General features: G+C 41.7%; 1 protein-coding gene across 3 annotated transcripts in view; it reads left to right on the top strand.

The window, feature by feature from the left end:
* Positions 1–23,301, top strand: part of fbxw7 (F-box and WD repeat domain containing 7) — a 97,901-nt gene that overhangs the window by 9,022 nt on the left and 65,578 nt on the right. For 2 of the 3 annotated variants that reach the window (XM_062387748.1, XM_062387749.1), the window contains 4 exons: positions 2,142–2,294; positions 7,157–7,234; positions 20,694–20,942; positions 21,128–21,658. In XM_062387748.1, the coding sequence (XP_062243732.1) occupies positions 20,763–20,942; positions 21,128–21,658 (711 nt within the window). In that variant the 5' untranslated portion in view covers positions 2,142–2,294; positions 7,157–7,234; positions 20,694–20,762. The remainder of the gene's footprint in view (positions 1–2,141; positions 2,295–7,156; positions 7,235–20,693; positions 20,943–21,127; positions 21,659–23,301) is intronic. The other variant, XM_062387746.1, reaches the window with a different exon arrangement.

Raw genomic sequence — 23,301 nt, 5'->3', positions numbered from 1 at the left:
CCTCTTGACAAGGATGAAGAGACCCTGACCTAATTATTAATTTACAAATTCATGAAAAAGTCCCTGTAGCATTGCTCTCCTTGTCTGGTCCTTGTCACGCAGGAAAACCAGTTGGCAAACTCCCTTTCATATTGTTTCCAAAAACTTGTCAGGATGACTAAATGTGATTAATGGTGCCAGTGACTGAAATAATGATAGGTCCGTCTTTTGATGGGAATGTATAATAACACAGTTTACAAAGCAACCTAACAATTTTTGGCAATTAAGTCTTAAACTCTGTAATTAGTCTGTTTGAAGATAGAAAACGTTCTATTAAGTGAAATGTTTTGTAGGAAATGTTCTTGCGTTTGCTAATTCCGAGATATATGTGGATCACGGTTCTCTGGCCCACATTCTCATTCCTCTAGATGAATTATTTACAGTTTATCAAAAAATTATAGTAGGTAGTGTGTGTGTGCGCCTGGTGATACCGCTGAAGCTCGGTTCACATTTACTGTTAATAAAAGATGCATCTTGTGGGAAGTGATCAAGTTGGCAGCTTAAAAATGGGAATAATCTGTATTTCTATACCTCTGCAACAGCCAGTGGTCAGAAGCATTATGTCTCCGTCCTTTTCTCGTGAACTCAAACATCTTGAGGGAATTCCTTTTGGATTTTAGAAGTTAACTTGAATCTAAAAAAAAGATTTGGTAGTTGAAGGTCAAAGAACACAACAGCCTCACAAAACTACAATGCCTTGAGATTTCTGTCAGATTTGGCCAAACTATTCACCTGGATTAACTAAAATTTGGGGGGATCAAAGGTCAAGGTCACTGTGGCTTCACAAAACACGTGTTTGTTGGTAGAAGTTATAATTTGTTGAATCTGAAGGCGAAAGGTGACCCCTCAAATAATCATCACCTTCATCTGCTGCTTCCCCGTGACTTCACTGACCTTTGTAACAGGTTCATTGTTTACCTCTACTGCCTTCAACTTCACTGTTCTGGTTCTCTCATACTGTCAGTTTAGTTCACAGAAGACAGCTTTAGTCAGTGAAACCAACTGGAACCATTACTTCAGATGAATGAAACGTTGCTCCCTCACTGTTTTACCTGAGCAACCGTCTCCAAACACAGAGGTGATGATAAGTGATAATGTATTTTCCACTACCTCCAAGTGGTCGATATCATTCTTGTTTTAATCTGCCACTTATTTTCTCGGGTAAATCAATAATTTGAAGTGACTGAAATCCAAGCGTCACATATTTTGTTTTGTTCGACCAACAGTCAATAACCTAAAGCTATTCCTAAACCATCAGTGTTTGCTAAAAGAGTGGCGTAGAAATTAATGAATTCTTTATCATGGTTTTAATATTCGATAAATATTAAAACCAATATTTTTACTAATTAATTTCTTCTTTGAGATCTGATCTGAATGCATCCAAAATACATTGAGGCTAATTTTGATCTGATTTCTTCTTACCTCGTTGAAGGCAAATTCAATAATGATATCTACACGAATATTGTTTTCTTTTGCCTGGTCTATATTTAGATGAAAGTTGGCAGTAAGTAGGACGGATGATCATTTGGAAATGAATACAGTAAGTGTGATAAAGAACTGAAGGTGTTCATAGGAATGTGTTGCATTGTCATGGTAGGATATCCTCCCTCAGACCTGACCGGGTCGGCTTTCCACCGGGGACGCAGGCAGCTGGCAGCTCAGTTAAAGTGCCGTTAAGTCTATTAGAGAGGATTATCCTTGAGGGAGAGTTGCAGTGAGCGGCGGGAGCAGGCGAAACAGTCTGTCAGTTCACTTTCTTCACTTTCGCCATCAGATTGTGCGTCTTGTACAACCGCTCCCTGTGCAGCGGCTCGTCCTCCAACACATGGTCGCCATATGCTTTCCCCATTACTCTGCCTCTGTAAACAAGATGTGAAAAGATGGAGACAAACAATGACAGTGTGTGTGCTGCGACCCCAAAAGTTTTCGCTCTCCTCCAAACAAAGTAACTGTCAATGGTCTCTGAGGTGTATTTTTATTTCTGCCTGTCAGAATGAAAGTTAACAGGCATGTCTTGTTTATGGCTCCGCTGCTGATGTCTCTGTCTTTTGTAGCCTGCGTGGTTTTTCTAACTTTTGTTGCTTTCTCTTCATTTTCTCTAGACTGCCACTGGCCACCTTTCACTGCCCCCGGTTCAGTCGGTGGCTCGGCGACACTTCAAAGGGGAAGGTCTGCGGCACTGCAGATAACAAAGTGCACCCCCCCAAGCATCGGCAAGCTTTCCCGGAGCCCCCACGCGGTCCCGTGGGTGACAGGTTTGGCTCCTTCTGTGTTTTATACGAAACCGTTTGCTGATGTTGGTAGTTCTCTAATATATTTCTTTCTTCTTCTGGGGAAATATCTGGCTACAATTTCCAGTGTGCTGTTGGACCCCAGGCCTAAATGTGCATTCAAATTGAATAAGGATTTAAATGCAGTTGTCGAACAGTAGAAAGGATGAACAGAATGAGCCACTTGTTGGTATTTATTTGGCTGTAGTACTTTGGTCCATCACATTTAAGTTGCTGCAAAAAGATTATGCCAATTTACTCATAGATATTCACAATAAACTACCTACCACTGCTTTATTATGATCTGCGTTTAAAATGCATTTAAGTCTGCCCCAGTTTCCTGTGAAATAAACCAAAGGTCAGATCCAGATATCCGGTTCCCACTCAGTAGTTTTTCATCTGAGCATTAGTGTTGGAGCATTAATGTAACATCGGATCTGCCGGCTGAATGTTGATGAGATGCAAATTAGGCCCGAGGCAAAATATCAAATCAAATATGCAATGCTTAACATAGAAACTTATCCCTACAGTGTTTTATTTATTAATATATCAAGAAAACATATTTAGTGTCCATACTGATGTGTGTCCAATTTGTGCGTCTGTTTTGGAGGGTTTGAGTTCAGTCGGTCAGGGACATCCCTGTCTAACCAGTTTAGTGTGAGACTCTAAAGTTTACTTTTACTTTGCAAAGATGACCCAACAATTCATTCAAACTCTTAAGCCCTAGACCCCTAAAATAACAGTGGCAGATACTTGCAACCCCCATTTGTGGCAAACATGTTGCGAAACTCTTTTTTTGTCTGGATCGTATTTGACTTCAGAAAATCCTCCTGCAACCCTTCTGTGTCTTGTGATGGCCCCGGGGGGTCCTGACCCCGAGTTCCACAGGTTGTGAAAATGTCAACAGATTTTCCAGATAATTTGCAAAAGGTTAGAAATATTGTTTTTGCGTCCACTTCCATGATTTGAGTAAACTCTGTGGATTCAAACTCTTAATGATGGAAATATATAAATGTTTGTTTCTCTACGTGGCTCCACACATGTGATGCTTTGTATCTGCCACAGTTATTCTTAGAGCAGCAGAATAAGGTGATGTTCCTGAACGTCACAGTTGAGTCACTGTCTGGTTCCATTGAGCTTTGTGGCATCTTTTATTTGATGCGCCAACTCTTCCTCTTCAGCCAAGTTTTGGTGAAATTGGATATCAGCGTTTCCATTCAGGGTTTCATGTCCATATAGTAGTTGGATGTTAACCTACCTATTTAGATCACTATGCATCTATCTTGATGACCGAAGGGGGGGAGGGAAATTGGCTTGATATCAAAATATCTGCAAAAGCATGAAAGGGATTTTCTTTGTTGTAATAACATTAATCAGCTCTGAATCAACAATGTCCCCGAAACATGCCGTCTCATTTATTCTGCCTCCTCTCATTAGTTACTGTTTTGTTTGGTAACGTCTGCTCTGCGTGATTGAGATGTGAGCTAGTGTTCTGAAGGAGAAATACAAATGTTTTTCAACTGATGGGACTCGCAGCTGTGGATTGTGTCACGATTGGGATGTTCAGGTCTCGGCTGCTTGCCGCAGAAAGGTCCAGGACTCGGAGGAAGAAGCTGTTGAGTAGGTGGGGTCACGGAGGAAATGAGGCTGCATTCCAGCACTGATTTATGAAGTGTCTTTCACACTCTCTGTAGCGCTTGCTAGTTCGCAGCTGCTCCAGACAGTTTGCTGACTGTAGCGCAGCTTTAACCATCTCAGCCTGCATATTAAAAGGAAGTCATTAGCAGGCTATATGAGCAAATTTGATACCGTGTGGTTGGCTAAGTGAATTGCTTTTCACCAGCACATCATCCAAGCATAGTTCGCCTATGAAGTGGACACATTCTTCGCCTGCTCTTGGCCTCTATATTTTTTGCGCCTGTGGTTTTCATTCAAAGAAACTTCCTGAATGATGCTGTCACTTAAAACCACAGAGCTGGAAGCTGAAGCTTGATGCTGACAAACTACAGAATGAGTCACGTCTTAGCAGTAGATCCAACGTGACGAGACTCGGCCTGTTGTATTATTAATCTGTGAGACGCTCCAGCTCTGCTGTGTGAGAACATGTCGGTCAGACCGGGCTCAAAGTTCACACCTGCAACCGGAATAAAGAATCATTCTTGAGACACTCCTCGGGCCGTCTGACTATGTTGGAATAACGGTTTATTAACCACAGTATAGATGTTTGGCACATTAGGCTCGCAGTGGAAAGTATTGCATCTATTATGTGACCCATGTGGATTACACACAGCATCCTGTTTAACCTGGAGGAGTGACCCCTGATTACGTTTCAGTGTGCACCCTCCGACATATTGAGTAAAGCCCAGGATGTAATATGTACAGGCTCTTATTTCATTCACATGATGCTGGAAATGTCTCTTACTGCAGTTTCACATTTTAATGATTCTTCCAATATTTCCCAAATTAACTTTTCTTAAGAGGACCTTAATTCTCTAAACAGATTGCTATTATGCTTCCGTTTAGTATTTTAATGGTATTTTGGCACAGCTCCCAGTTATTTTTGTTGTGCAACCTTTTATGATAAAATAACAGGAGTTTAGGCCATGCTATAAAATAATGAGGTAAAGTATGTTGTTATGAGTTAAATGCTTATTTTTAATACAATTTGCTTTAAGCCATTAGAGAATTGATTTAAGTTAAAGCCTACTATTACTGCTTTCTCTTCAATAAAACCAAATATTGTCAATTTCCCTAGTGTGGGATCATTACAGTCCTACATTCTTTTATATTTTTGTTTTCCCTTTTAAACGAGTTTCAGTTTCTAACTGAGGACAATTCGTTTTTTCCTGAAGATGTTCTTAGCCCTCATACTTAAACCAGAGTTCCTCAAACTGAACTGAGGCCAGAAAAGCCTGCAGTTGCATTCCTCCACGTGGACTCGTTTTATTTGGAACTTCCAGATACAGCCGACCCAGTTTGAAGATGGAGGCATCCATGTGTTGGGCTCGCACAAAGGCCTCTCAGTAACATTCTCAACCTTTCCTAGAAAGCTGTGGGTCAGTTGTACTGGTAAAGACGTTTTAAGATGGCTTATTTAGTTTCTGAACACAGGAGTTGAGTTGCAGACACGGCAAAAGAGAAGCGGCAGATGTCTGGATCCTTGTTGAGAACAGGATAGTGGAAAGAAAACTCAATAGGGTTGTGCATATATCACAGGATATATTCTTTCTTTCATCTCCCCCGTTTAATTTGGAGGCAGATATTTTTTATTTGACTTTTGGGAGTGTGCCCTCATCAGATGATAACTAAATACATAGTACGGAGAAGGAGAGAGGGGTATGATTTACGTCAAATCAGAGTTACTGTGGCTATAGGGCGTGATCCACCAACATCTACCTGCGTAGGAAACCTGTATCCAGATTTTGCTCTTTTATTTAAGTTTTTTAAACACAGGAGATGTAGTTTTTTGTATTCTTCTGAGTGAGCATATGAATAAAGCATGAAAATGGCAGAAAAATGAACTGAATGTTGTTGTGAACAGGTCTGACCCAGGGTATCTCCCGCTGTTCTTCATACGTGAAAGGCAAACCGACCTCAAAGATATATTAAATGAAAAATATAATGCATTTCAATGAGAATATCCACAACCGTACATTATGTCAGGTGCATAGTTAGTGGCTTATTAACGCTACAGGGCTTTAAACAGACGATGAAAATACTTAATTATTTTTTAGTTTTCCTAATTTAGTGTTCATTTAGCTAATATGCAGTGGGAAACGAAACTTTGAGACCACCTCACTTCAATTTACTGCATAATGTCTGTGTTGAATTTTGATTTGGTTTTACACTCATCTTAAAAAGGCCAACATCTACTTTTGTCATGAACACACTCTTTGCTTTTGTTGGTAGCAAACCTCTTCTTCACATCTGGAAGCCTCCACCAGTAGCTTTTATCCAACATCCTTACAACAAATAATGAAGTGAGTCTTTGCTTCTTTAATCCTCCACTTTGTTGAGAATCGAGTTAACATACTTTCGATCTCTGACAGTTGAATTCTAACATTTTCTATCTGTCGAGCATCTTTCTGTCTCACGATTATCAAATGTCAAACAGCTGCATCGCCTGTCTGGGCATCTGTCCGTTTCCCAGAGCTCGATGTGCATATCCAGTTTTGTTTACGTCAACTCAGAAATCCTATTCTCTCCGCACAAGCCAATTCCTCGCTTGCGCAAAACCAACCGCTCAGTCTATCACAGGAAAACACCTTTGTGTGTATATAGTAGGACCTGTTCGATCTTAAGGTACAGAAATTAGTTGATCACTTTAGGGCAAATTTATTTTGTACGTATAAGTTTTAATATTTCACATGGATCTATTGTTGTGGAAAAGTTCACACCTGTGAAGATTACTTCTGCTGCTCCAACACTGACATTTCTTTACCAAAAAGGTGACAATTTCAAATTTAATTTTCATATGAGCATTAATGCTGTTAGCTTTGCACTGGTTTGTCATCAGCTGCCTCCTGTTCTCTTCCCATCAGACCCGACAGCAGGAAGTGACACATCTACGGCACTGACTCACTGCTGCATGCCGATGCAGGTGTCGTACGTGGTGCCAGGTTGTTGAATAGCTCCGTTGTATAGTTTCTTTGGCAAACCTTTGGAAGAACTGGCGTGTTCGGTCTTGGTTTCCGAGGATGAACTGTGAAAATCCCAGTGCTCTTATCTCACTTCTCCGGCCCTCCAGCCTTCTCCTCTCGGGTTCCAGATGGCCCCACGGCTGGTTAACTCTTGGACGACCTCTGAGATCACTGCACTGACAGCTCCTTCTCGCTCTTTGTCCACAGAAAGAATCAACCCATAGACTAGGACCTGGAGTGGAGAAGACCAATTGTGGCTTGAACAAAAGGCAGACAGAGAGAACTGTAAGTAAACGCCGCAGCTGTATGAACTGTGTTTGTCTTTGTGGCTTGTGCTCCATGGAATGCTTATCGCATACGTTTACATACAGACCAGTGAGGTCTGTGGTCGTTTGACTGGTCGAGAGTACATCTGCATTGTTAACAGACAACATACACGTTGAATCTTGGTGAAGCCTTGTTTGCATGTTTGGATCAAAATATTCAACAGATGTGCAACAGCCATTTACCAGGCTCCTTTCTCAGTTCTCCTTAGCTCTAATCGTGTGTATTGTTCAAAGAACAGGTTATATAGTATCGCTTCTGCTTGTGAACAGCGTTGTGTTGGCATACTGTGTTAAACCCTGAAAGACAAACAATGAACAAAGCAAACAAGGACACTGTTGTCGCGAGGATGCAAATATGTGCGTCTCCTCCATTTAAAGGTGAAAAGCGACATATAGGCCTGACTGTTGGACACATTGACCAGTACTTCTGCATTCATTGAGAGACAAAATAATCTGTCAGGTGACTGTTGGTTGTTGGGTGTGGTCAACAGCTGAGTGGATTTCAGCTTGAACCCAGTGGATTCCTAGCAACACATCTCCCATGTGACTGTTATCCAGTGACTGTATTCCCGCTCAACCATGTCATCAGCCAGCGAACATGAGTTATTTTTATTATTTCCTGTAGGAAATTGGAGTTTTAATAATGCTGAAAACCTTATCATGTATCTAACTGCGATATTAATTCAAGTGCTTTACAGGAAGGGCTCGGAACGAAAGTAAACGACAGGAAGAGATGAAAATAATGAAGAATAGGAACAGCACTATAATGACAAATTGACACAGTCTGAGATTTTACACCCATCTCAATTCATTACGGAGGATTTGTCAAGTCTTGGTTTTCATGTTTTAGGAGCAGGTGTGAAGGCATTTTCCTTCTTGATGTAAAATGTTTATTATTGTTAGAAATCCCCATTTTGCAAACTCTTGTGTTTCCCTTTGCTCCACTGCAAATTTTCTAAAATCAATAAGTAATCTGCTCTATTTCCTCGATTGACTCATAAATCCTACAGTTTATTAGATATCACAAAAAGTGATATAACAGAAAAAAATGAATCTAATATTTTATTATCAAAATACTTGCTGATTCATATTTTTAACTGTCTCAGAGTTCACAGCATGAAGTTTCACTATCCCCTTTATTTATCATGTGTTCTTCAACGTTTTGCTCTTGTTTTAAATACGGCTGTTTTTATTTTACTAAAAAGAATTGAGACGCACAAGGTCAAAAGTAAACAGCTGAAAAAGCATTGCCGTAACAAAACCCTTGTGACATGTTGCACATCAGAGAACCTGATCTGCTTCAGCTTCCTGTTTTAAAGATGTGTAAACCACGTGTCATATAACAACACTGTTGAAAAAAAAAAAAAAATGCCTCCGAGATCAAGGACAAGAGAATTATCGCACTGGTCGAGGTACGGAAGGCCCCGCCCTGTGTTTTCATTGTCAGCATCTCGGGCAGGAAGCCGACTGTTCACACTTCCGCACGAGACACAGTGGAAGTTGTTCACGTTGTTGTGAGCAAACAGGAGGTGAATGTTCTAAGAGGCCAACAAGGTGCGTGCTGGGTCATCTGCTGAAGTTCGTGGGGAAGTGAGAATTGATGTGAATAGCTGCAGCACAAGTTGACTGACATATAGCTTCACGTTTGTAGGGTAGTGTGTGGACATCTGTAGGCACAGTAACCCACATTTTCGCACAGTCGGGGGTGTGATGCATGTGTTTATTACAAACGACTGCCTAATGTGTTTGTGGTGTATTCAGTGCTCAGTCCTGTGAGAGTGTGTGTGTGTATGTATGTTAGTGTGTGTGTGTGTGTGTGGGGGGGTTCTGTCTCAATGCCCAAGAGTGTGGCGCAAGTCCTGAATAATTCATTCCAGGCACGCGCCGTTGAATTAGAGGTAAAGTGATATCACGTAGCAGAACCTGCGCTTAGCTCACTGCTGCATTTTTAAAGTGCGGACGGGCACTCGAATGTCAACATGTTAAAACTGTCTCTCACCTAAAACCCCGGTCCCGTCAACTGGAATAAAGTACATATGATATGGAGTTTGAATAATTTAGATGAAGGTTGTAAGATTGAATTTTCATAAAGTGTAACTTCCTTATTTGTATCCCAGTGTCATCTCCCTTTTATCTCCGGACTTGAATACTCAACAGGGCGTCCTCTGGCAAAACGTTAATGAGTTATTTGTGTGAGATGGTTGTCTGCATCACGCAGCCTCTCAGTGCGTTTCAAAGGACACAAGCTGCTGCTAAAGAGTCACTAGACATGTGGTCATTACCTCGGTAATAATGATTGTATGACTGCTCTGTATAATCAGCCATAATCGAGCAAGACGTGACCTTTGTCTATGAATGATGACATTGTCTGCTCAATGGGAAACTGTCCTGTTGCGAGCATGAGACTGAAAAGATAAATATAACCAGGTCCCCGTGTTTAATCTAGAAAACAAAGCACTTGGGTATAAGTGCTATCATAGAAGCTGTCTGCGTGGTGCTGCAGTTTGAAGGAGATTTAGCTCTTTTGGGTCGACATATAAAGGAACAGAAGAATGGGGTCTAATGAAAAATTACTGGCTTGCTGCTGGATTCATGTGGGGAGAAGTGCACCGTTATCGTTTCTTGAAAAGGTCCTATGAAATTTGAATTGGAAACTGCTTCCTAAGCAGGTCAGTGAAAGGGACTGAGATTTAACTATCCTCTGTGTCACTCCCTAATCGGTCCCACACCTCTCACCCACTCATTCTTTGTAAATAATTCAGAACAGCCTTTTGCCTGCTCCCGAGATGAGCAAACACACAGCTGAAGGGGGGGGATAAATTGCTGCTGATGCACATTTGAGAAGTCCGGTGAGTTTGAAAAACTTTACTTTCATTTCAGATTTTTTAAGCTCTGGATCAACGTCATGTTTGTCAAATGATCTCAAGTCCGATCATAAATTAATGATGGATAACTGTCTGTAGTGAATGTGGCGTCTGTATCTTCTTTAAACAAATCATTGACTTGTCTACACTAAAGAAGAACAGTTGTTCTCTATGTGAGATTGTGTTGTTAGCAGTTATTAAATGAACCATGACCGACTGACAACTTAAGTAGAAAATCATCTTTGGGCAACTTAATGTTGCGACTCTGTGTTGAGAGATGAGGTCGGATCATTATCAAGTCATGTGACGTGTGTTGTTTACACATGGATAGGTAACACTTGATCACATCCCTAAATTAACCCAATGAGACTCACTAGATGAATGAATTAAGCTACTACTGCAAAAAAATCATCTGCTCACAAGATTGACATCATAATCAGAACATGCTGATGCCTTTCATGGATCAAATAATGTCAATTATTCCACCAACAGACTTTTTCCTCTGAGACAGAGGATGGTTACAATCCTGCATGAGGTTTCTGCCTGTGCCCACTAGAGTGCAGCCTAGTCAGAGGGAACCTGCAAGATCAGTTCTACAGTATGGGCATGCTGAGGATTTTCATTGTTTATACGATACATTCATTTATATTCCTAATCAACTCCTTTAGGTAGAAGAAGTTACGAGTAATGCTCAATCTTTCTTGTGTAAACAACAATTTGTCAACTGCAGAAACCAGAATATTGACTTTCAACCATCTGCTTTTTTTTAATGCACATATCGCGTTTGTTAGTTATAGTATATTACAAAATGTTGTAAATGGATTTAGAGGAGGATGTTAAAGAGGGATTAGTATTTCACTCCTTTTTGCATTCTCTGCTTCCCAATTACAGAGATTGCCTTGCTAGGCCTGTTGAGTTCCTCATTAAATGAGATTCTTTGTCATATTACCTTCCTTTTCTCATTCTATAACAGAGTGGCTGCAGCTCTGTCTTTTTTCAGGCTGTAAACACAGATCTCTGAGATACATATTTCAAATTTAAATTAACCCTGAATACACAAACAAAATACGTCGACGTTGGGCATCTGTTTTCTTTTTGATTTGAAGGTAAAAGTCAAGTTATTATAATCCCCATTCAATATGGATTTGATGGCTGAGAATACAGATCATGTATCATTTGGCGAATGACACTATGCTATGAATGGGCTTTATGGTGAAAAACACCATGTAGCTTCTACAGGTGTTGATCACAGAAATGAGATGTTAAGTTAGACTACAGCATGATGGGATCAGTATGTGGTGTAGTGATGCCACATTCAGTTCCACCATGGGGAAGATGAAACTGTGACACAGCTGTTTCTTTGCCAGGAACACTGTTATTGACTGTGATGAGCACGGTTATCATCATCCAGAGGATAGGTTGATGTGGTTTGTGGTTCTAGTTGTAATCACCTTAAGGCTGCTGTATTACCTATTATGACCTATACTAATAATTGTTACTTTCAAATCTCTGCTTCCATGTACACAGTTCACTTGCATATCCACTTAAACCTGTAATAGATTTAAAAAACATGATATTAATGTTAAATGGACTCAACCTACTTCCCTCCCTGTAAACGAATCAATAGTTTCATCCAATGCTTCTGCTCATTGAGTTGGAGAAACAGCAGAGATTATTAAAGAGCACATTATTGATCAGTAAAGCCTTTTCTCAGTTAACGTATTGCTAAATATTAGTTATGTGTACGCTCTGGAGAATTGTGTAGTTATTTACTCGTGCTTTTAAAAATAGAAAGATAGTCATGTACCATTGCAGCGTGTGTGTGTGCTTCTGTGTCTGTGTGCTTCTGTGTGTGTACACCTTGTCGTTCGTCTGAAACCTTCCGTTATGGTGCCATGAGTCTCCGCTGTATGGATCAATAGTGAAGCAGTGAGCTGACACAGTGAAACGCAATATTCATAAATAATGAACAGGGCACCCTTTCACCCTGCCCTGTCTAATGGGTCCCGGCAAAGAAAAGAAGAAATCTGTAAATGTGATTTCAGATAAAGCAGAACTGTCCTGTTTGGCTTTAGTGTAAACCGCTGTGTACATTAGGGGAAGGTTGGTGCTTGTTTTTTTAAGTATTAAAGCTACTATCTGTCCCTCTCCGGGGTTTACAGTGCTACACTTTCCTTTTATAGATTGTTTTTGGAGATCACAGATAGGGCTCTCTGTGTTCGACTCGCTCAATTTCTCTCCTGATGTGTTGTTTGTTCCAGGGAGATAGCAGACTGGTATTTGAGGAAATCTCTGTTGCAATGAATCACAGGGAGGTGACACATTTAGTAGCACTCCCATCAACAGCACAAAGACGCACCGGTGAGTGAGCGCACAGAAGAGCTTTAAAGTGCTTCATCATTATCCTTCCCTCCACCTTTCATGTTGAACGCATTTGGCAGGTGGTCACAGCTGCACAGCGAAGCACGATGGGCCTCACCCGGGTTATCTGATGGAACAATAATGGTTCTTGCCAGTTTTCGAATAACCACCTAAAAGGAAAGTAATGGAAGATGATTTTTTTTTTTTTGTTGAGCGAATCGCTTTGCATCATTAAATGAATAACTGTACAGGGTGGACACCGGTCCAGAGATGGTTAACTATTGTCTGTGGATACACACTTTATAGGCCTGTTAAAGGGTGTATTCAAACATGAAACCAGATTTATAGGTGATGAATTTGAATGTGATCTCAGTGTGAATCTCTTATGGAGGTTAATGGACCAATGTTTGTTCAGAGCATTGAAAACAGACGAGGCGTATCTGCTCGAGACACAGAATACCACAAATTGTTGATGTCTATCATTAAAGTGAGATAATAATCTCTATAGGGTGACGGGAAAAGTTGAATGTTTACTTATTGCTGTTCTCTTCTGGTGTTTTCCTTTTTTCCCCCACCAGCTTGATTCACTTGTTGCACATTTGAGATGTAGACTGATGTTTAAAAGACAAGTGATGAATGAAGCTGTTTAGAAACGTACTCGTCACAATGTCAGCCGTCGTGGTTCACGTAAACATATCTCACATAAAAATATAACGATGAAAATGATGAGAGAAAATTGTTGCTTCATCTAATGCATCTGTCAAGATTCAGATTGATTTATTGTTGTCTGTATCGATTCATAACAATCCTGCATAATAACCAGAGTCACAAAAACAATAATAAATCCCAGCTCACTACTATTGATTTATCGGATAATCTTATAATTCCCCAAAACTCACAACTTCAGATATTTAGTTTCGCTCCGTACAAGTTTTTCAAACACCTATTTGGCCGTTGGGTGTTCCAGACGTCCTTGTATGCTGTTTAATTTCAGGTCATTTTCCTGCTGGATCTCACTTGGGCTCATTTCCCTGACATTTTCCAGGGTTGGCAGGAAAAATTCAGGAAGATGCCTGGATTGTCTGACTCTGACATGTGTGTCCTTACATAATGTTCCCACCTAATAATTCACTTAAACAATCACTTGATGCTACTTTGTATACGCACTATTAATATCAAGCTGCTGCCGTTCCTTTAACAGAGGGTTCATTCTCAGCATTTGTCATCCTATCTTTGCAGAGCGGCTATCTCTCCCTGCTGGCCGTCTGGCTTCATCAACTCTAACTATTAGCTTGTGCACAACACGATGTTCACTTTGTGCCCACGCGTCGCTGAGCTCATAAGGTTAAAGAGCTGTGCAGACAATGTGTGGTCCCACTGAAGCAGGGACAGATGTTGACACACGAGGGAATTAGGAAGGATGCACTTGGATTGCAGATGTTTCAACTGTAAATAATCAGACATTCGAGCTGCAGGCACAAAAATATGAAGTGCTCTAGTTTATCAGAAAAGCTTGCTAACTACAAATACCATTGTTTATTTTGTATTTTTTGATCATTGAGTGAAATAGTTACATATTATAATTTTACATTTTATTTAACTGGTTATAACAAAGATCATTACAGCATCTTAGATTACCATGATAATCCTTTCTTCAGCTTTTCTCCAATGCTTTCCCTTGAGCCTTCCCCCGCTGCATCCTGTTTATCTGTCCTACTGGTGCATACAGCGATTTCTTGATATTCTATTTATTGCTTCCTCAATTAATGGCAAATCTAGAGGGCTTGAATTTCACATGAGTGAAGCACTTTTATCGGCAAGTTGGAGAAGCTCAGTCTGAGTGGTTTACCACTGGAGCTGCGAGTCGCGGTGGTGCTGGACGAGCAGGAAAAGGAGGAGGGTGTACAGTGGTGACAGTGGCTTTGACGGGGGATAGCATCCTCATTGCACAGCAGCCGAAGGCAGTTGCGGGAGAGGAAAGAAACAGAAGGGTAATCGAGCGAGACGAGAGGGACGGCTGGCAGACACAGAATCCTGTGTATTATTTGCAGAATCAGGAAAAGCTGCTTGGCAAACGGGGGAGTAAGCTACAGAGACTGAAGTACAGCAGAGGGAGTGGAGTAAGTGGAAAGCAATCTCGTGGGGAAACGCACCGACAAACTGTACTTACCAAGTCGAGTGCCCCCACTGTGGATTAAGGTGAGCGTCAGAATCGGTGTTATGTTGACTGTAGATAAGAGCGACCTGTTCTCTGCGACGCAGTACCTGTGGATCAGCTGCACCATGTGGAATACATCACTGAAGAGCCGTTAGCGGTGAAGACAACTGGAGGAATCCGACGGGGACCAAGGAAGTGGCTTCGGCTCTGTAGCCTCTTTTTTTTGCTTTCCCCCCACAACACTAGTGTGTGACCCCAGACTATAGACAGGCTACTAATGAGCAAGTTGATGTGTGGCTGTGGCTGCAGCTTCATCTCCTCTCTGATGAAGAGGCTGGGCCGCACGGCTTGCTGCTCAGATCTCCTCTCCTGCAGCCATACTTCAGAGCAGCTGCAGCGACTGGCCACAGGCTGCCCACCTCAACCGAAGGTAACAGAGCGACTGCATCCACTGACACAGCCACAGCGGTTTGTGAGATGCAGGAAACAAATCGGCCCAAATATATCAGCATAAAAGAACCGAGTGCGGAAGTCTAGTTTGTCTTTTGTCCGAAACAATCTCTCACGTATAAGATTGTGCTACCAGGGAGAGAGCAGACCAGTAATTGATTCTTTAATGGAACCAGGTGATTTAATGGGTGTCTGGCTGCCTTGACAACAGTGGACTTGCTTTCAGCTAGCAGTCATTTAAATGGATGCCTTCAGTCTGCCGGTGGTTTACAGTGATTGCTGCCCCCCCCTCAGCGGGAGAAGCTTTTTCTAATGGAACAAATAAAAGCCAAACAAGATTGTGTGGGTGCTTGTGTGCACTTGCCTGTGTGTGTGTGTGTGTGAATGAGAGTGCGACTTCCCTGTAACACAGGCTTCTGCCTCAGGGCTCCAGCTTCTAGGGTTCCCTCTGTTTCATTGCTTGTTATGCACATGACTGTTTTAATAGTTTGCTTCCACTGACTGTCCCTGCTGGCGACTTCCCATTTTCACAGCAGAGGAGATTGATTCCCCTGGTTACAAAAAAGATTTGTGCTCTTGTGAGTTATGTCAGAAATCCAAAAAGGAAAAGGATTTGGAATATGTAATATTGGGCAACAGCCCAATAATTTGGCAAGTCATTGTCTTCCAGAAAAGGCATTGTCACAGGATGAAGTGCTTCACTGTAGAAATGACTGTGGAAATGAATGCCCCTTTCTTGAGCAGCTCCGGAATTGAGGTTTCACTTTCCTCCTCTGAGACATCACAGGGTACCAGCTTGAAACGGAGCCATTGATGAATGGCTCCAGCGTCGAGCTGAATACACAAAGATTTCAACAAACGTGTATTTTTAGGAATCCAGGAAATGGTTCCTCTAATTCCTTTTTCACCGAGTGAGAAAGTAGAAAATCCTCATAAGTCTATTTGCTATTGTGTCACAGGTTGCGGTTACTAAGAAGGCAGACCAGGAAGAAGGTGTTATTTAGCTTGGGAACACTATAATTGGTTTCCTCAGTCTTCCCTCGCATCCCTCTGTTAATATTTGAGAATCTAAGTGGAGCGACTATACACCCGCATCTATATCTGTTACTATGTGAACAGCCTATATTTTCTCCATGCTCTCCCACTGTTCTATTAAGGTCACATTGGTGTGATGTATTGCTGCCATTTGGGGGGGTTTCAGCATGGTCCTCTACAGTCCCCTCCTTATTCCGAACAAGGTTTATGTGATATACGTTTCCAGCAGCCTCGAAACGATTGATCCTCCTTTAAGTCAGGTTTCATCTTCTCACAGCTGGAGAATGCTTTACCCCCCCCCCCCCCCCCCCCCGCCTCCAGATGCTTAGTTTCCACAGTCTATCATCAAAAATCTCCTTGAAAGCATTTTAATCTGAGGTATAGATACTTAAATATTCAATTTGCACATCACTGATTAACAGCTAGGGGTTCATCAGCAGAAAGCTATGTAAATTATTTGGCATGAATCAGTTCAGTGTATAATATTACCTCAGTTAATGGTATAATAAGAGAATCATCTCACCCCATTAACCCAAACTTTGATCACAGATGTTTTCTTCTCGGTGTCCATGAAACATTACCTTCTCAGCAATCTTGTAACTGGTATTTAAGGCACTGGAGCACATGATTAATGGGAAATACTCTGGGTTTAAATTGTGGTTTCAGCCAATGGCTGACAAACTGAAAAATTACACAGACTTTCTATGTTTGCGTGTTTTTGTAGTTTGGTCTCTTTTTCTCTGCCCTTTCCTCTTCTGCTCTCCTTTCTTTTTTCCCTTTCCTCTTCTATTTTTCCCCTAGCACTGTCTCAACCTCTTATCTACCTTCCCTCTGTATCTATGCATATGCAGGTATACAAATAATAAGTAATAACAAGACTGAAGAATCGTTAGTAATTTTTCAGTGGCAGTTTGCGTGTCTCCAGTGCTTTGCTCTGTAACAAAAGAGCACCTATGAAAATGTTACACATTAAGATAGGTGCAGATACAGTCTGTTGAGGAACATTAGCTTCTCCTGGTGTGTGAGAGAAGCAAAAGCAGACCACAGACTTGTGTGAGCCATTAGTGGTGTAGTCACCTTCAAAACAGTCTGTCGGTTGCTGTGTGGTACTTACTTAAAAGAAAGAGAGCTGGGAAAGAGAGCTGGGATAAGAGCTAAGTTAACCCAGCCTGCAATGAGAGAGCTGCTTCTTCACCCCCTTTCTAACTGAACACTGGCTTTTGTGATAATGAATCGTGTTTGTTATCAATGCAATGCTAGAAAGAAGGTACACAGGAAATTAAATCCACAACTAGATCACCAAACACAAGGTTCACCAGCCTCACAATACATGTAAGCATTTCAATTGAAGCCTCCACCGAATACGTGCAAGTCCTGCGTGTTGGGCTTTATTCACACTTCTATTCAAACCGGATTAACATGCAATAACTGGATCTGCACATTAGCAGTATTAGCACTACAGTAATCAAGGACACTTAAAATTAGGAAGGTCCACAGTACAGTTAAAATGACTTTCTCAACCTGATGCATCCCATTGCATCACAGTACGTGGAGAACTCTGTCCAAGTCCACCCGAGAGAAGCCCACTCCGGCTGAAGTGCCCCATGTTGAGTCTGTGCACAAGGCTAAAGTAAAGTCTGTGTGTGCCACAGCTGTGGCTTTATCTGTGAAGTGCCAACTTGGCACGCCACTCTGAAGAAATCCCATCCCCTCCCCATCAGCAGCCTCTCCAGGGGCCGTCTGGATGTATGTTGCGTTGCCAGACTGCTGGGAACACACCATCAATGCTGGTCTATATACAATACGTCTTATTATTCCGAGAAAAGGAAAAAACCTTTGGCCAGTAAACAACCAAGTAAATTGATTAAGGACACGATTAATGAGATGGTGTCTAACTTGGAATGCCACTGACTTGGTTGATAAAGGGTTAGGGTTATTTTTTATTTAATTCAGAGGCATAATAATTTAAAAAGGAAGTAAAACTTTTTAATAGAATACAATGCCACTGGTATCGCTGAAAAAGTTGTTTAATACTTAATACAGAATCAGTTATTTTTAATAGAGAAAGTTGTCCTATATTTGTTTCCTTGGCTTTGTTTTGCTTCACATTGTACCCCAGCTTGTACCATACTGTTTTTATTCCCACTGACAGGGCCCAGTCTTTTCAATACCGGTGAACCCTTTGACATTAATTATTAGATCCTAGTATAATACAAACATTTTCATTAGAGAATTATCGGTTTTACAATCCACTATACGATGCTAATCCACTCCAATAAAGGCTGGCTCTTGTTTATCAAATAAGCACTCAAAAACAGATGAATTGAGCTGTTTTTGTGACTTCAAATCAAGCATGTGTCTTTAATCGTTATCTAGAAATCTGCAGGAAAACAAATCTAGATTCTATGTTCCTTCTTTCCCTCTATCTCCCGGGCACCTGTGTCACCTGATTGCACCAGGATCCACAAATTCACACCTGCGCTCCCCAGCTTCCTATCGCTATTTCCTTCCACTTCCCTGCTCGTGCAGGACTAAGAATAGAGGCTGATGAATGAAGCCTGTGTGTGCATGTACACAGTCTTTGATCACTACAAGTGCTACTGGATTTTTTTTTTGCTTTCATCTTTCCTTATATCCGCTGCACTAACTGCTCATTCAACCGCTCTAGAAGAGAACATTATGTTTAATTGACCCTGCTGCTGGTGTAAAGTGTTTGGTTTGCCTCCCCCAGTAGAGTGGCCCTTTTTGAGCCGGGGAAATATTTGACTGAAAGGTGAATGATGAGAACGGCATGAATAGGGAAATACAATTTTAAAACGGCTGATTTGAAGCTATTGTTGCTATTTTTTTAATTAATAAAAAACACAGAAAAAAAAATATAACCACACAAGTGAGTTTAATGTCTGTCCCTTTTCATCAGTGTCATGATTTTATCGTGCGTCTCCCTCTCCCTCTCTCTCTCCCTCTGTGCACTGCTCGCAATTGTTTGAACTACTATGACAACAAACAAGTTTCATGCTGTATTAAGGAAACTAATTACGGAACCTCAGTCATTCCGGTAAAAGGCAGGGACAACTCTAGCTATTCATAGCCTTCCTCTTCTCAGCTCATGAACTGGCACTCCCTACGGGGGGCTGTGCAATTTGAGATCGGTCTAATGCTTCCCACCGCAGCATTGGGACTACGCTGTAAAGAGGATGAGAGAAGCCTCACAAAGGGACCATTGACTTTTCCTCCTCAAGGTCAAAGCAATCGTTTTTTCACTGAAACAGACAAAGAACGCACGCCTTTGGAAAATATTTTGCCATCTTATATGTCGAACACTGGAGATTACGCGGATTCTTAATTTATTATAGTTAAGATTAACTGGGGACCAAATTATGTTGTGATAGATTTGATAGAAATTCAATCACAACACATTTTTGTTTAGATGGGGGAGAAACAATGATAGTGTAGCGGACCATGTAAGGTCATGATTCACTAAAGCTTGTTTAGCTCGAGTTCAGCATATTGTGAGGTTATGGGACTCTCTTGTTATGTGGCTTTGCTCTTGCGCCTTTAAGGAGCTGTGGCGCGACTTAGTTAATGGCGTACCCTTGAGGTGATGACATGGATGTTGTGATGATGTCATTTTGTCTGGGGTGAGTTGACTATTGAATGGACACTGAGGTGTGCGGCCAAAATGAGAAGCTCTACTCTCTGGTTCATCCCAGCAACTTTTACATTTGCCAGATTTTTGCTGGGGCATGTACCAGACAACTACCCTCTCTTACATCTGGAGAACATGATCTGGATGTAACTGCAGCTCTGTAGCACTTGTACACTGTACATTTTATTTGAATTTGCTGAACCTGCATTTTGGAAAATTGCACCTGTCCCTATGGAGGTTTTTGATAATACCTTGATTAATTGCACAGCCCTTGTTGCTGGAGCAGGATTCTTGTCTGTGGTGCAGCGTCTGTGACTGGTGCTTTAGAAGGCACGGCTGTCTCATAGTAGATACAGCTCTGGTGCCTGTCTTTCAGTTCCACATATTATGCAATATATCACAGAAGCAAACTGTTTATGCAGTTGGTTTTCCATTAAAATAAAAATATTTAAATGCATTCCAGCAACATAGCAGATTTTGAAGATGAACAAAATATCTTTCACTTTCCAAACCTTAAGGAATATTTATTGGACAATATTCTGATATTCAAGCAAAGAATTATTATGTATTTGACGGACTGGACTTTATTTATTGGCTTTGTTTTAAGTTGGGATGCGAGCTCTAAGGCTACTCTGTTCTTCCATCCGGATGTGAGTCGGATCCAGTGCTGCTGTGTGACCGGAAGCCAAAACAATCACTCCAACTGTCTTATCTGTTTGCTACTGAGCAGCACACGTGTCTCTAACAGCAAATGTTGAATGTCCCATTATTTTTAATGTGAAGGAAAGAACAGAATGAGGCTTATCTACACTATTATACAGAAGTTAACTGTCTTCAGAACCTGAAGGCAAAAGCAATCACATTTTAATCATTTCTCTTCTGTGTTTTTTGTGTGATGCAGAATGCCAAGCCCTTCTCCTCCTCAGACAGCCTAGCGAAGGTCCAGGAGGTAGCAAGCTGGCTTTTGGAAATGAACCAGGATCTGCTGTCGGGGGGCAGCAGCAGCAGGCGGAGTCGGGGGCCGGGGGGTCCGGCAGTGCGAGGTAACGCCTCCTCCACAGCCCGGGCGCCCCAGCAGGCGGCCGAGGAGGGCGATGAGGAAGAGCATATGAACAGGGTAGTAGAGGAGGAAGAGCAGCTGCAGCAGAGGGTAAGTACAACTGATATCCAAGAAGTTACATATGATCATGATTTAGAGGCATATGAAATATAAACTTCAATGAAAGAGGATTATTAAGTCGTAAATAAGTCATATGATAGTGGAAATGCTCTGAAAGATTTGTACTGTTATCAAAATGGCAATATTTGTCATCAGAGTTTTTTTTTTTTCCACAGCCTGATACATCCCAGGTTGACGGTGGAAGAGAACAACCATGGGCGCCCAGCGAATCAGGAGCCAGCAACGGCCCTCGCGGAGACGAGGAAGGGGAAGATGGCGAGGACGGCCCGCCAAACGAAGTGAACGGTAGGGAGAAAGGCGCCCGGTGGCTGTGGGAGTCGGAGCAGAGGCGGCTGCGAGGCGAAGAGGAGGAAGAGGAGGAGGAGGAAGAGGAGGAGAACAACAACAGCGGCAGCCACCAAGAGGAGGAGGAGGAGGAGGAGGAGAGGACAGAGGGAGGGGATCAGCAGCAGGGAGGGGAGGAAGAGGAGAGGGAAGAAGGGGAGGAGGAAGAGGAGGAGGATGAGGACGAGGAAGAGATGGACCAAGACAGTGATGACTTTGAACATTCAGCAGAGAGTGGGAGAGAAGAGGAGGAGGAGGAGGAAGGAGAAGGGCTACGGTCTCCCTCTCTCAGGAACAATGTGTCCACCCCCAATAACAACCTGGACTCTGGTTGTACACACCAAAGCTCTTCCAACAAGAAGGTAAGAAGCAGTTGTTTGACCATTTTTTTTTACAGGATTAACATGAGTATACCCCGTCTGTGCATTATCCACTGAGCAGGGATCATCGTTCTGTTGCCACAAATGATTTCTTCTCAAATTTATGGGGTTGACGGAGAGGAGAGTTAACACGGACATGGAAAACCAACCCAGTTTCATAGTTGGATGCCATCTAAAATCAGGGGGAAATCAGTTCTATGGATAAACTGATAATTATCACCTCACCACATGTTGAAACTTCCCTTCTCTGCACTGGCATGGTACATATTTAAAACAATAGCTCCCCCTTTTGGTTTACATGTGTTACTGCACCACACAATCATACAGTGTCCACAACAATCTGCGACTACGTCTTCAATAGGAAGAATTAGGTTTATTATCCTGAAACACAAGTCTTCAACAAACCCTTGCCACCTTTCCACTGTGTCATGGGTCCACAAAAGATGGAATTTAAGTTCTTAAAATGGCAGAACTCTGTTAACAAAGCACATTTCTGTACAAGTGACGCTTTGATTGTGTATCTCAGACTATAAACTTTGGCAGGAAATGCAAGACAGCCAGGTAACAAAGGTCTCTGTTCATTAGTAAGTTGGCTGCAGTGTGTGTGTATATATATATATATATATATATATATATATATATTTGTTTAAATCTTTCATTAGTGTTTGAAAATGCAGACTATATTAATTGTTTCGCTGGAAGCATGAAACTGACTTCATCAGGTGAAGGTTCAATTCTCAACTCCTGAGGGCAACTGTTTGATTCCAAACAAAACCCAGTTGTCATGTTCAAAGTATTTGTTAGTCACAGACGGACATTATGTGCATCAGCTAGTGTTAAACAAGCCTTTTTACTTATTCATTTTAAGCTTCTAACTCTTTCTGAGTGTGAGTCAGGTCGTGATGGGAACTCCTTCACCTGAAGGCATCTGTGCACCAAAAAGCCTCACTTAGTCCAAAGTTGTTCTGATAGATTTGATTTGACAATTACATGAATCACATTATTGCAGTTAGACTTTATTCTCTTGACCCTGCGGCAATGGACTATTTTCGTTACCCACATGGTGAGGAGAATGTTTTTTGGCACTTTTAGGACTTTGGAAATAACTTTTTAAATGTTAATACTTCCCAATGTAACTCAGATATGCAGACCTTGCTGTTATAGATAGTAATGACTAAAGCTGTCACATATTTGTTAAGTTGTAAACTGCCCCCTTTATTCCCTCTGACAATGGCAAACTGCCTACTGAGGAAGTCTTATTATTGTTGTTGATGAGCACTTCCCTCGTAACTATCCCAGTTGTTTCCTGTATTATGTGTCATACCTGGGATGCTATGCCTGTCGGAGCCTTTGATTCAGATAACGGCCTTGGTTATATTGGCCTAAATATAGCAGGTAGTGTGAATTTGCTCCTGCGTGTCTGTCACCATCTGACACAGCTGTCAGATAAGTTTGTCAGGGTCTTGGTCCGCGGGCCAGCTGGCTTTGATGTCGAACGTACACATCTTGTTCAGCTGTAGATCCTGAATGCTTGGAATTAGGCGTGGTGCTGAAACAGTTGATTGACATTTATTAGGTCTGCCAAGGTCTATTGGTTTGTTTGGTTGCTTTCTGCGTAATCCTGA

This window comes from Platichthys flesus, chromosome 5, assembly GCF_949316205.1.
Source record: "Platichthys flesus chromosome 5, fPlaFle2.1, whole genome shotgun sequence".
Lineage (NCBI taxonomy): Eukaryota > Metazoa > Chordata > Actinopteri > Pleuronectiformes > Pleuronectidae > Platichthys > Platichthys flesus.
Note: the sequence above shows the minus strand (reverse complement) of the source record. Positions and strands in the feature narration are given on the sequence as shown.